Here is a 15,000-nt window from a genome sequence, read left to right as displayed (position 1 = left end):
TATTTGGGCGCTTCCTTCTGTGCTCCTGTTCACTGGTAAAATATGGACAGATGAAATGTTACAAGAGTATATATACAAAGCATATGTAGGTGCGGCATCAAGTCTCCGATGGTATGCACGAGACTTGATGCCATACCTACATATGCTTTGTATATATACTCTTGTAACATTTCATCTGTCCATATTTTACCAGTGAACAGGGGCACAGAAGGAAGTGCCCGAAATATATGGTTGCAACGTTCAAATAGTCTTTTATGGGCCTTTTTATCTTTATATATATATATATATATATATATATATATATATATATATATATATATATATATATATATATATATATATATATATATATAAAAATTCATCAATATATATGAATGAATTTTTATTTTATGAATGAATTTTTATTTTTATATTTATATATATATATATATATATATATATATATATATATATATATATATATATATATATATATATATATATATATATATATATATATATATATATATATATATATATATATAAAACGCGAGTTATTATGTTCGTTCACAATTATTTCACTTTGAATTACAAAGTGGGTCATGAGAAGACGCCGAGGACGAAGAAAAAAAAAAAATTCTCGAACAGGGAGATCAAGCGCATCGCCTTGACGAAGGCGTTGAATTAGTCATCATTAATCCTTATCATCGCATTAAACCGCCCTTTCGTCCCATCACCACCTCGAAATTCTTCTTCGCTAATCAATAGAAACTTCGGAAATCTAATCCTAGATTGCCAGAGATGCAGGAAACTGCACAGGTCCCAATCGATCGAAGTAGACGAATCTGCTTCTTGAAAAAAAAAAAAAAAAGATAGAGGAGAATCCATTTTATCTTCGCATTCAGATCAATCTGGGAACATGGAAGGAGCCATCAAGAATTGATTAACGATGCGGGAGCGAGCGGTGAGCTCGCGTAATGGAATTGGCTAACCATCTCCTTGAGACATTTGATGAATATGACGCGACGCGCTGATGAAAATGCTGTCGGAAACGATCAAAGAATCTGGCGGCGAATTCGAAAGCTTTGAACATATTCCCGGGACACGAGGAAGGAGGATTTCGCCGTCCTCCTCGCCATTCGCCCAGCGGAATTGGCTAGAAAAGGGATTTTCGACTGAGAGAGAGAGAGAGAGAGAGATTGAGAGGGGGTTGGTGTTTGCGTGCACCTGTGCGCCAGAGTGTTTGTGCGTTTATACGCCTACCATGAATTCGTCTGCACGAAACTGTGAAACGAATTAGGCGCCCAACGGAGAGGTTCTTAATTTTGGGGAAAATTCCTGCTGGAATTTGCAATAAACATTTCCTAGGGAGGATGGAAGTCATCTGGACGCGATGGAACGACATCGGCGAAGGTGGAACATTTGCTTTACACGCACGCACCCGCAAACAATAGCATGCACACGCGCGTGCAAGCACTTAAACAGTCTCGCAAAATAGGACGCTAAATAAAGTCTTGCATTTTCAGAGAGCGAAAAAAGGAAAAACTTTTAGGACTCACAAACAGACGTACACCTCCACACCCGCCCACCAGACTCCCAAGTCATGAGAGTGACAGAAATAAAAGAGCCTTAGGATAATAGGCTGTTTCTGGCACTACAGGAAGATACACAGGTCCCCCTAATGAAACTGCAAATGAAATGGGACAAAGAAGACGTACAAGCATTGTGAAGAAAGAAGCCTATTTGATGCAGCCAGCCATGTTGTGAATTAGAAGGGCATAAGAAAAAAGAAGATAATGCATTTGCTTTCAGATGGACAAAAAGGGCGCTGTGAAAGCACGGAGAAAGGAGAGAAGAGACGTCCGTGATAACGCAGGGAGAAAGTGACAGGGACAAGAGAGAGAGAGAGAGAGAAAAAAACACACACACACAAGACCTCCGTGTTGAGATATTAATGAAAGATTTTTATGTTGTTCACTTTCACTTTCGATTTTCATATATTACAAATGATTAAGAATATTATTACGAATAATATAGTATATTATTACGAATAATTAAGTGTATCATTACGAATAATATAGTATATTACGAATAGTTAGGTATATTATTACGAATAATTAAGTACAGCTGGAGCTCTGCTTACTGATTATTCAACATGAATCCTAATGAAACTACAAAAGGCAAATGAAAGTTAAATTAAACAAGAAGCCCAATAGAAAAAAAAAGTGTCCTAATAAAGAATATAAAAAAATATTTTCTTTTACGTAAAGTAAAAATTAGCAATTCTAATGTCACTTCTTGAATTTTTTGTATTGATATGTACTGAATTTTCACTACTTCAGAAAAACATATACTGAATTTTCACTACTTCAAAAAACATATACTGAATTTTCACTACTTCAGAAAAACATACACTGAATTTTCACTACCCCAGAAAAACATATACTGAGTTTTCACTACTTCAGAAAAGCATACTGTATACTGAATTTTCACTACTCCAGAAAAACATACTGACTTTCCAGTACTTCAGAAAAACATATACTGAATTTTCACTTCTTGAGAAAATCATATATTAAATTTTCGCTACTTCAGAAAAACATACTGAATTTTCACTACTTCAGATAAACGTACTGAATTTTCACTACTTCAGAAAAACATCTACTAAATTTTCGCTACTCCGGAAAAACATATACTGAATTTTCACGACTTCAGGAGAACATACTGAATTTTCACTACTTGGGAAAAACATATACTGAATTTTCACTACTTCAGAAAAACATATACTGAATTTTCACTACTCCAGAAAAGCATACTGAATTTTCACTGCTTCAAAAATACATATACTGAACTTTCACTACTTTAGAAAACATATACTGAATTTTCACTACTTCAGAAAAACATATACTGAATTTTCACTACTCCAGAAAAACATATACTGAATTTTCACTACTTCAGGAAAATATATACTGAATTTTCAGTACTCCAGAAAAAATACTGAATTTTCACTGCTTCAGAAATACATGTGCTGAATTTTTACTACTTCAGAAAACATATACTGAATTTTCACTACTTCAGAAAAACCTATACTGAATTTTCACTACTCCAGAAAAACATATACTGCATTTTCACTGCTTCAGAAAAACAAATACTGAATTTTCACTACTCCAGAAAAACAAATACTGAATTTTCAATACTTCAGGAAAACATATACTGCATTTTTACTACTTCAGAAAAACATATACTGAATTTTCACTACTTCAGAAAATCATATGCTGAATTTTCAATACTTCAGCAAAACACATTAATGACAACTAGAAAGGAAACTTCCATTATGAAATCCGCCGGCGAGGAAGATTGTAACCGAACCTAACAGATTTGTCGGCGCCACTAAATGCTGGAAGCCGATTTATTTGTGATAGACAAGATGGAGAAACGCGGGAGCTCTTTGAAAGCTCTGGGCTTTCACTCAAACTTCAATAAATAGAGGATGCAGCTAGCAGATGAATCTGATCCTAATTTAACTTTTACCATTTTCATTTTCCTTATTTTTATTTGATAAGATTCTCGCCTTTTGTAGTAAGTAGAAGATGAAACAGCCACCAATAAAAGATATTCACTGTAAGATTTAGGCCTTTTACCGTAATCAGAAGAAGAAACAGACACAAAAAAATATGAAATATAAGATTTACGCCTTTTACCGTAATTAGAGGAAGCAACAACGTACCAAAAAAAGATATCCGCTAAATTTGTTAAATAAATGGAAGTCGCGATAAGCAGATGTTTGTGATTCTGATTTAATCTTTACCATTTTGATTTTTCCTTATTTAATTTTATAAGATTCTTGTCTGTTGCCGTAAGCAGAAGTAGAAACAGTTCGCCGAATTTGTTAAATAATATAGATGTCGGAGTTAGCAGATGTGCGGTTCTAATTTAGCTTTCATCATTTTGAATTTTTTCTGTTTCCTCTTTATAAGGTCTTTGCCTTTTACCGTAATTGGAAGAAGAAACAGCTACCAAAAACAAATATTCACTGTAAAGATTTGTGTCTTTTACCGTAATTGGAAGAAGAAGTAGCTACCAGAAAAGATATTCACTATAAAATATAGCTACCCAAAAAATATAGGCACCTTAAGACTTGTGCCTTTTACCGTAAATAGAAGGACAAGCAGCCACTAAAATATAATATTAATTAAACTTGTTAAATAAACAGAAATTCCAAAAAGCAGATATGTGTGGTTCTAACTCACTTTTTACCATTTTTATTTTTTCTCTTTCCACCGTATCAGATCTATTCCTTTTGCTGTAAATAGAAAAGGAAACAGCCACAGAAAAAACGAATCACTAAATTTGTTTACTCGTGTTCATTTGATAAGAGTTTGCCGTTCATCTTTCTGTCTTCCTTATTCATCATTTTACTGATTTCCTGTCATTTCATCGCTGTTACTTTGTGGTCCTTCATCCATTTTATTGGTTTCTTCTTGCTGATTTTTACTGTGTGATCCTTAATTATTTCTTACCCATGTATGTATTTATCCTTTTACCGCTGTGATTTTTAATCTCTGTTTTATACCATTCCTATTTCTCAATTGGTTGTTTTATACCATTCCTATTTCTTAATTGGTTGTTTTATATCATTCCTGTTTCTTAATTGGTTGTTTTATATCATTCCTGTTTCTTAATTGATTTTCAGATTGTTCTAACTAAGCCTCATAATATTAAAGAAAAACAAAAGTTTTTTTGATGGTGCTATTACACAGGTAATTTCCTGGTAGGAAATACATATGCTTTTTTTTTTTTTTTGCTTAAACGAATTAAAAATGTTCGTGTTTTTGCGTGAGAGACATGGAGTGATAAAGGCACTGGAATGCTTAAAACGGAAATAAACATGTAGGTTTAATATGAGGCAGCTTAAAACCGTGTTTTTGTTTTTATTATACCGTAATATTTGCTGGTAATAATGAGCATTTTTGTGGGGGTAAACCTTACTGAAGATTCATTTTCCCGCAGGGCAGAATTTGATATAATCCATTTCTCGCTCCCTGGCCCTCTCCTCTCTCTCTCTCTCTCTCTCTCTCTCTCTCTCTCTCTCTCTCTCTCTCTCTCATTTCATTTCATACCATTACCTCTGTCCCTTCCCCGCCTCTCTCTCTCTCTCTCTCTCTCTCTCTCTCTCTCTCTCTCTCTCTCTCTCTCATTTCATTTCATACCAATCCCTCTGTCCCTTCCCCTGTCTTAATCTCTCTCTCTCTCTCTCTCTCTCTCTCTCTCTCTCTCTCTCTCTCTCTCTCTCTCTCATTTCATTTCATACCATCCCTCTGTCCCTTCCCCCCTCTCTCTCTGTCCTCTCTCTCTCTCATTTCATTTCTCTCTCTCTCTCTCTCTCTCTCTCTCTCTCTCTCTCTCTCTCTCTCTCTCTCTATTTCATTTCATACCATTCCTCTGTCCCTTCCCTCTCTCTCTCTCTCTCCTCTCTCTCTCTCTCATTTCATTTCTCTCTCTCTCTCTCTCTCTCTCTCTCTCTCTCTCTCTCTCTCTCTCTCTCTCTCTCTCTCTCTCATTACATTTCATTTCATTGTATTTCATCCTATGCTGTTGGCCACGGAGACAAAGAAAATGAAAAGTTCCTTTTTCTTCTATCTTGCAGAGGCCTCGGCCGTGATAGCTGGCGGACCAGAGAGATACGTGCACGAAGGGAGCGCCGTCATCCTGACCTGTTCCCTTCGTCAGCACACGCAGACGCCAGAGTACGTCTTTTGGTACCACAACAGAACCATGATTAACTTCGACACAGACAGAAAGGTCAGTGGCTGCTGTGGACCTTTTTTTTTTTCTTCTGTCTTTTATCATCCTGTGTGTGTGTGTTTTTTTTTTTTTCTACCAACGTTTAGATTGTTTTAAGGAGATAAAAAGGAAGTGAATGTCTTTTTTTTTTTTTTTTTAGGTGTTGGGTTTTGCATAGATTGCCGAGTATGTTAAAGCTGCATTGATTGTTATGAAAGGCGTACTTGCATGTTTATAATGGTTTTGAAAGAAACTTTGCATGTTTTTAGTGGTTTTGAAATAAACTTTGCAAGTTTAGAAAGGTTCTGAAAGAGACCTATATGTTTGTGATGGTTTTAAAAGAAGCTTGCATGTCTGTGGTGGTTCTGAATGAAACTTTGCATATTTCCAATGGTTTTTTAAGAAACATTGCGTGTTTGTAACGGTTTTGAAAGGAACTTTACGGGTTTTAATGGTTTTGAAAGAAACTTGCATGTTTGTAATGGTTTTGAAAGAAACGTGCCCGTTTGTAGTGGTTTTGAAAGGAGTCTGAATGTTTGTAATGGCTTTGAAAGTAACTTGCATGTTTTTAATGGTTTTGTAATGTTTTAAAAAACTTGCTTGTCTGCAATGTCTTTGAAAGGAACTTTCATGTTTGTAATGGTATAAAAAAAACTTGCTTGTCTCTAATGGATTTGAAAGAAACTTGCATGTTTGTAATGGTCTCGAAAGAAACTTGAATGTTTGTAATGATCTCGCAAGAAACTTGCATGTTTGTAATGATCTTGAAAGAAACTTGCATGTTTGTAATGGTCTCGAAAGAAACTTGCATGTTTGTAATGGCTTTGAAGCAAAGACGGGAACAGAAAGAGACTCCATATTTAGGGTATCATTTAGGTTACCAATGTTTGTATTTGCGGATTACTTTTGCTTTTACTAGTTTTTTTACGTACAATTTTTTTCATGAAGAGGTCGACTGAATGGGTAATCAGGGAGCCTTAAATAGCTAATATTAGCATGATGATGACTACAAGAGAAAAGAAGAAGCAATGGCATCAACTTTTAGCCACGAAGGAAAATTCATTAAACAGAAGCTGGAAGAAAATTCCAAAATTTAACAAGAGAGGGGAATGAAACAACCATTAGATGGAACAACACAATGTTCGCTGATTTCCTCGGAGTACAGATTAAGCCGAGGAACGAGTGACTATTTCCATTTGGAAGTCAGAAGGAAAGCCTTATTTTACAGAAGTTATCAAGAAGTTTGTTAACGAAGAGCCGGATTTTTTTCAACACCCGACGAGGTCGGGATATCAGATTTCCTTATAAAGGGGAACAGCTGTCAAACTGAATGTTAGAAGAGCAGAAAGTTTTAATAGAGAAGGGTACATACTTCAGGAACCAATCCCACATCTTGCCAACGAATAGTAACACGAGATGAGGGCTACAGGAGACCAAATAAAAATAAAACTGTAAGAAAACTAAAGGATATACAGTAGAGATGTATGTTAGCCTTCAAAGAGCTCTCATACCACTATAACTGAATTCGTATGAGGGGCATTTGTTAAGGGACGATCAAATGGCCAAAGTGAATAAGACCATATTCCTCTGTTTATTTTGAAAGAGTTATTGTAATCAAACTAAGGAGAATATAAGATATGCAGTTATGAAAATCTGGAACAAGTGCATTTGTTGGATGATGGTGCTCTATCAAGTTACCGCTAGAGAAGATAGGGCCATGTTACCACTCTCATGTACATATTTGCACTCATCAGTAACATTACTCAAATTACATTAAGACTTTAGAGTCTGTAGATATTGTCACTGGAAAGGCTATCTGTACTCTCCAGTAAGTAAAGTGCTTTGAATGTTTTCAGCTTCGTGGGTTAATCTTGTTTTCATGGAAAACTATTTTTTTTTTAATCTGTTACGCTAGGTTAAGTTTTGTAGGCGAGATACATGTTATTGAAACAATTGTGCTAAGTCCAGTGGTTTTAGAAGTGACTCATAAGGACAGCCTTTAAAAGAAGAGCTTTATATATATAGTATGCAGCATATATATATGTGTGTGTGTGTGTGCGCGCGCGTGTGTATGTTGTGTATAATATATACTGTATATATATATAAAATATATATATATATATATATATATATATATATATATATATATATATATATATATATATATATATATTTATATATGTGTGTGTGTGTTGTATGCTTGTGTTTCTTTATATGCTTGCATGTGCTTATACATACAGTATATACGTGCAGACTTCAATAAAATATGCAAAGTCCATGCAAGAATAACTGTGTGCGGCCACGCATCCATGAAAAACGTGGTAATACAATATCTTCCACAGTGTATCATCATTAAAATATGTTTATTTTTTTTATGAATAAGTCAGGAGCTGAAATATCCTCTTTAATTCGTCCCCTTTCTGTAGGAATCTGTTTGTGTTATAGTGTTGTGATGAAGATGAGGTTATATTTGATATCGATGAGCGCATTAATGATATGGTGAGATTAACCTCTCTCTCTCTCTCTCTCTCTCTCTCTCTCTCTCTCTCTCTCTCTCTCTCTCTCTGCTGTGGGAGAAGTTCTCTAAGAATTTATTTTAAATCTCTGCCTAATAAAACGCATTATATTGGATATCGATGAGCGCATTAATGATATGGTGAGATTAACCCCTCTCTCTCTCTCTCTCTCTCTCTCTCTCTCTCTCTCTCTCTCTCTCTCTCTCTCTCTCTCTCTCTCTCTCTCTCGTCTCAGGGGGAAGTTCTCTGAATAATATTTGTAATTTCTGTTTAAAAAAAGACTTAATTTTCTTTGTAAAATCTATAATAGTTAGTTAAAAAAAAAAACTCAAGTGTTTTCATTTCATATCGTCCAACCTGTGGACAACTTCACCCAGCTTTTATCCTTATATAAATAAGCAAATTATAAAAACGGGCTGCTCTTCGAGCTGGCGCCCGCGCTGGCATAAGGCCAGCCTGATCTTGAACAACAACCGACAACAGGTGCCTTGGTTCGTGCATGGGCGCGGACTGAAGTTACGGTATTACGATCGAATTATTCTATCTCGGCTCGAACTGGCTGTTTCGACACCAATATTATTACAGCCATTTTTGACGTCCTGACTGAATGATGACTCAAGATAATAACTCATGTTTCTTTTTTTTTTTTTTTCTTTTTTTACATTTCAGGTGTCCGTTGAGAAGACCAAAGACGGAAGTATCTTGACCTTGCACTCAGTGGGACGGACGGATTCGGGAAATTATACCTGTCTGCCAGCCAATGCCCGACCTGCATCCATCACCTTACACATTATACTGGGTACGTGAGAGCACGACAGTTCGTCATTCGTTTTGTTTATTGTCAGTAGAATGCTAGACTGTTGTTACAGTTAATTCTCATTGGAATTATCTAAGGCGATGAAGTTGATTTTGATAACAATGATATTAATAATAACAATGATATTAATAATGATTATAAGAGTTATGATAGCATTACTAGATATATTAACATTAATAGTATATTAATATACTAGATGTATATATTAATACTAGATGTATGTATTGGGTGTATATATTAATACTAGATGTATGTATTGCTATGATAGTATATGTAGTCATATATTAGGATATTATATTAATCATTGTAATATTCTGTTGAGCAATAGAATTATCTGTGGCGAGAATGATGATTTAGCTCATAATGATAATAATGTGAGATGATAACATTACTAGATACATGATTATGATTATAACAGTATATTGATATATTGTTATTCAAGTACAAATGTTAATGTGTACTAGATGTATGCATTCTTATACTAATATATTAATACACTAGATGCATATTAATTATTATAGATCTGTTTAGTATGAAAATGGAAAATGATGAGAGTAATAACTATTGGGACGATATTATTATTATTATTATTATTATTATTATTATTATTATTATTATTATTATTATTATTATTATTGTTGTTGTTGTTGTTGTTGTTGTTGTTGTTGTTGTTTGTTATAAGCTTAATATATGCACTACTCATGGTAATTTTCTAAAGGGAATTTTTCGTTAGAATAAATACAATGTCCTCAAACTCTTCCCTTCCCTCGACACATCAGTAATATTGAACTCTTACATAATTTATTCTCAAACATTCACGAAAGTAAAAAAAAAAAAAACCTAAATCCATTATAAACGTCCTTCGCCTAAGAGGACAAAAGAATGGTGAAAAAATCCTAATCACTTCAATTATAGACAGTCGCTTGAAAGCCTCTCTCTCTCTCTCTCTCTCTCTCTCTCCTTTATCACCGTGTTATCACCGTGCCTCTCTAAGTCTCTCTCTCTCTCTCTCTCTCTCTCTCTCTCTCTCTCTCTCTCTCTCTCTCTCTCTCTCCTTTTCACCAACCTGCTGAGTAACCTTTTTAATCTCTCTCTCTCTCTCTCTCTCTCTCTCTCTCTCTCCCCTCACTCTCTCTCTCTCTCTCTCTCTCTCTCTCTCTCCTTTTCACCGAACCTGCTGAGTAACCTTTTAATCTCTCTCTCTCTCTCTCTCTCTCTCTCTCTCTCTCTCTCTCTCTCTCTCTCTCTCTCTCTCTTCCCTTTATCACCGTGTTATCACCGTGCCTGAAGTGTAACCTTAAGTCTCTCTCTCTCTCTCTCTCTCTCTCTCTCTCTCTCTCTCTCTCTCTCTCTCTCTCTCTCTCTCTCTCTCTCTCTCGTGACCTTTTCAGAGCATTTTTAGTGGGAAATCATTTGTAACATCCAGCCGCCATTTGATATTCCCAATCGGGATCCTCGACTAAATTACTCTGTGTGATTAGATATTCTTTGGGATTACGAATGTAGTTGTTAAAGGGTAAAAAAAAACTATTTTAATCTGTTTGTTGTTTGTTTGAAGCGTTTTTTTTTTAATCGCGTTATTTGACGAAGCGCTTTCAACACTCCCAATCAGCTCGAAAAATATATAGAACGCTTCCGCCGTTGTTCAGGTCATTCAGGGCGAAGGAGATTTATGTAGAATTCATTATTGCGAAATTGTTAATTTTGTTGGTATGAATCCTGAAGAATTGGTTGTGACTGAAAGGGACTGTCCTGTATGAGAGTTCAATGTTCCCAGGAATAAGAGGACGAAAAATATCGACTTGCATACACACACACACATTCATATATAAATAATATATATATATATATATATATATATATATATATATATATATATATATATATATATATATATATATATATATATATATATATATATATATATATATATATATATATATATATATATATATACATATATATAAAATCACAGTAACACGTAGTTTGTTTATTATTCATCACCACAGGTGAAAACATTAGAGGCTGGGTGTAGGTCCTGACTGGTTTTGACCTTATTTCTAAACTCAGTGGCTGACAAATGAAGTCGAAACAGGTCAGTCTTTATATATATATATATATATATATATATATATATATATATATATATATATATATATATATATATATATATGTGTGTGTGCATATATATATATACACAGTATATACTATATTATATATATTTGTGTATATATATATATATATATATATATATATATATATATATATATATATATATATATATATATATATAAAGAGTGAGAGAGAGATGTCTCGGTAAAGATACAAGCAAACGTGACCTATATATATATATATATATATATATATATATATATATATATATATATATATATATATATATATATATATATATATATATATATATATATATATATATATATATATATATATATATATAAAAAGTGAGAGAGAGATGTCTCGGTAAAGATACAAGCAAACGTGACCATTTCTCCGAGTTGATTTTACTCTTGCTTCACATAATTAACGGCCATGTTACAAAAACCAGCGCCAAAATTTCAGCTGAATGAAAAGACGCGGTTATCCGCTTATTGACCCCAGAAACCAATTAGTGCCGATTTTATTCGATTAAAAAGGAAATGAATGAATGTCCCGAATGAAAGTCGTCCGTTCTTTCGTTTTCTCTTTTTCTAGAAATAGAATAAGAAACCTGAAATACGTCGCCTAGATAATCGTACAGTTTTTAATAATACTGTAGTAGAGGTATTAGTAAGCGTTGTGGTTGGTGTTTATGGATTATGACAGTTTTCTAGGTGATCTTTTGTTGATTTTTACTAGATAATGACGTCAGAGTCAAGTGCGCATTTAGGATGAAATGTAATTAAAAAGATAGTTGACTAATATTCCTTAGGCTCATAACAATGTAACTAAATGACGCTGTAAATATCTACTGTATAATGACGTCAGGATGAGGATACGCCCCTACGGGGCTGATGAATTTATGACTGAAGAGCAACTTTCTTGAAGAATTTTCCTTAATGAAAAAATATAAACAATGGATATTAAGTTATTCAGCAAATAACAAATTTTGCTTCAGAAACGAAGAAATGTATGTGAACTAAATCATGCTCAAGTTTTGATTCTCCTTTTTTATAATATTTTACAATGACGCAGTTGGAGAGTAAAACGCCACTAAAAGCTTTCGCAGCCGAGATCCTGTCATTTTGTTTTTTTTCTCTCTCTCTCTCTCTCTCTCTCTCTCTCTCTCTCTCTCTCTCTCCTAAATTTTTGAAGTGGTGTATCCATAGACATACATATACAAACATACATGCATTCATACGTACATACATATAATCTGAGAAGCATAAATACTTATAGGCAAAATTATTTTATTAATTGAAAAAACAAAACATTTTTCAATTTTATCTCTGTCGACGGTATAAATTCCGGATGCTTTATAAAAATAAAATTTGGCTATTTAATTATTGTTTTTTATGCAAAATAACAGAGTAACGAGTCACAGAAACTAAAGCTGAATCGAATTTGAATGTGAAAATTTATTCCTTTAGTCTTGGGAGGAAAAAAGGCGTTTTATTATTATCATCAAAATAGTTTGACCAGACCACTGAGCTGACAAACATCTCTGACAGGGTTGGCCTGAAGGATTGGAATGAAATACTGTACCAGGTCTAGGCCAGAGGCCAAGCACTGGGACCAAATAGGTCATTCGGCGTGGTGATGAATGAGTGAAAATGAAACTAAAAACTGCACAAAGGCATGTCCTTTCACTCTGAAACACACAAACACACACAATAAATACATTTATTCATGCTTCCATACATACATATACATACACTTAAAAAAATAAAAAAATAAAACAGAACAAATAAAACTCAGAATAAGTTAAGTAACATGTAATTTTTTTGTAATTCATTAAACACCCTGTAGGTTTTCCTGATTTCCTCATTTACTTATTTTTATATTTTATGAATTAAGTTACAGTTCGATAAATATAAAACATTATAGGATCATTTCGAGAGGAAAGCCTTTTTTTTAAGTTATGAAAAATACTGTCGCCTTTAAGTGAGAACGCAAATAGACCAACCCTTTCTTTGAGAAAAGACTGCTATAACTACCGAAAAATTATTTTTTTTTTAAAGCACATGAGCTACAGTGTCTTCTTTAAGAGCAAAATCTAAAGACACAAACTCCAAGGCTAGTGTTTTTCATAATTTTTTTTCTGTGATTTTTCATTTAATGGAAATTTGGTTCATTTTTGCAATTTACCCTTGTATTACATTATGCCCTTTTTATATTCTGACTTTTAATGTGGACACTAACCCCAACTGAGTAATTTCATTTCCATTTAAGGTTTTTCCGGTACTTTAACAAAAACAGTTTTTGTGTAAAATGTCTTTTCTTCATCCTTTTTTGTACGAAAATACGTTTCACGGAATCCCAGAAATTTCCTAATATTATTACTCATATCATCTCATCTTTCTCGTTCTTTTAGAAAACTTTTTTTATAAATCATCCTCATTCAGTTTTTATCTCATTTTTTTCTAATTAAATCGTCGCTTTATGGAAAGTTGATTTTATGTAAATTTCATCCCCATTCAGTTCTTTTACCTCATTTTCTTTCCTACTTAAATTGTCACTTTATGAAATTTTCACTTTATTTTTCTATTTCCTTTTCTTGTTACATTTCTCTTTGTCTGTTTCGATATTGTTACAAAATTTTTCTTCCTACTTCCTGCGTTGGTTTTTATACGTATTAGATGTTTCATTTTATTTATGTTTGCTTATAATGTCTCATTTTAAGAGACCAGTCTTTCCATTTCTCTCTAATTCATATTATCTCGCCCTGTTTCACACTCCAAAATATAAAATCCTTTCATTTCAATTTTCTCATATGCGTCTCACTGTTTTTTTAATGCTTCCCAGACTTCTACTAAAACACTAAAGTCTCATTTTATTCTCGTCCCATTTTCAGTAAGTTTACTTTAAATTCAGTCAGCATTTCACTCTTGTATTACACTATGCTCTTTTGTATATTCTGATTTTTAATGTGGACACTAACCCCAACTGAGTAATTTCATTTCCATTTAAGGTTTTTCCGGTACTTTAACAAAAACAGTGTTTGTGTAAAATGTCTTTTCCGTCATCCGTTTAGAGGGAAAAATGTTTCACGGAATCCCAGAAGTTCCTAATAATATTACTCATTTCATCTCATCTTTCTTATTCGTTAAGAAAAGTTTTTTTTATAAATCTCATCCTTATTCAGTTTTTTATATCTCTTTTTTCCTAATTTAAACATCACTGTAGGAAAGCTGATTTTTTTACCTTATTTTCTTTTCTACTTAAATTGTCACTTTTGGAAATTTTCACTGTATTTTTATTTCCTTTTCTTGTTACATTTCTCTCTTTACGTTTAGATTTCATATTAAAAATCTTTCCTCTTACTTTCTGCGTTAGTTTTGTGTACTAGATGTTTCATTTTATTAAGGTTTGCTTATAATTTCTCATTTCAAAATACCAGTCATTTCATTACTCCACTTCTCTCTAATTCATATTATCTAGCTCTAATTCATATTATCTCGCCCTGTTTCACACTCCAAAATATAATATCCTTTCATTTCAATTTTTCTCATTTTCGTCTCACTGTTTTTAATGCTTTCCAGACTTCCACTAAAACACTAAGAGTCCCATTTTATTCTCGTCCTATTTTGCGTAAATCTGACTCTTCCTTTTTATTTTCTGTCTCCACTTTCGTTTTTAGGAAATTACACCAACCCCTTTTCCACTCCTCCGTAATTTTCAGGATTGCTCTCAGTTTTTTAAATGCCTTTTTTTAGAAAAGTCCTCCCTTCTATTTCGCTTTGATTTCCG

The 15,000-nt window shown here is 33.5% G+C and overlaps 1 protein-coding gene across 1 annotated transcript in view; it reads left to right on the top strand.

Moving 5' to 3' along the window:
• LOC136837459 (zwei Ig domain protein zig-8-like) overlaps positions 1 to 15,000 on the top strand; it is a 467,588-nt gene that overhangs the window by 413,803 nt on the left and 38,785 nt on the right. The window contains exons 8-9 of the mRNA XM_067102240.1: positions 5,624 to 5,778; positions 8,946 to 9,075. Of these exons, the coding sequence (XP_066958341.1) occupies positions 5,624 to 5,778; positions 8,946 to 9,075 (285 nt within the window). The remainder of the gene's footprint in view (positions 1 to 5,623; positions 5,779 to 8,945; positions 9,076 to 15,000) is intronic.

Source organism: Macrobrachium rosenbergii, chromosome 59 (assembly GCF_040412425.1).
Source record: "Macrobrachium rosenbergii isolate ZJJX-2024 chromosome 59, ASM4041242v1, whole genome shotgun sequence".
Taxonomy (NCBI): Eukaryota; Metazoa; Arthropoda; class Malacostraca; order Decapoda; family Palaemonidae; genus Macrobrachium; species Macrobrachium rosenbergii.
Note: the sequence above shows the minus strand (reverse complement) of the source record. Positions and strands in the feature narration are given on the sequence as shown.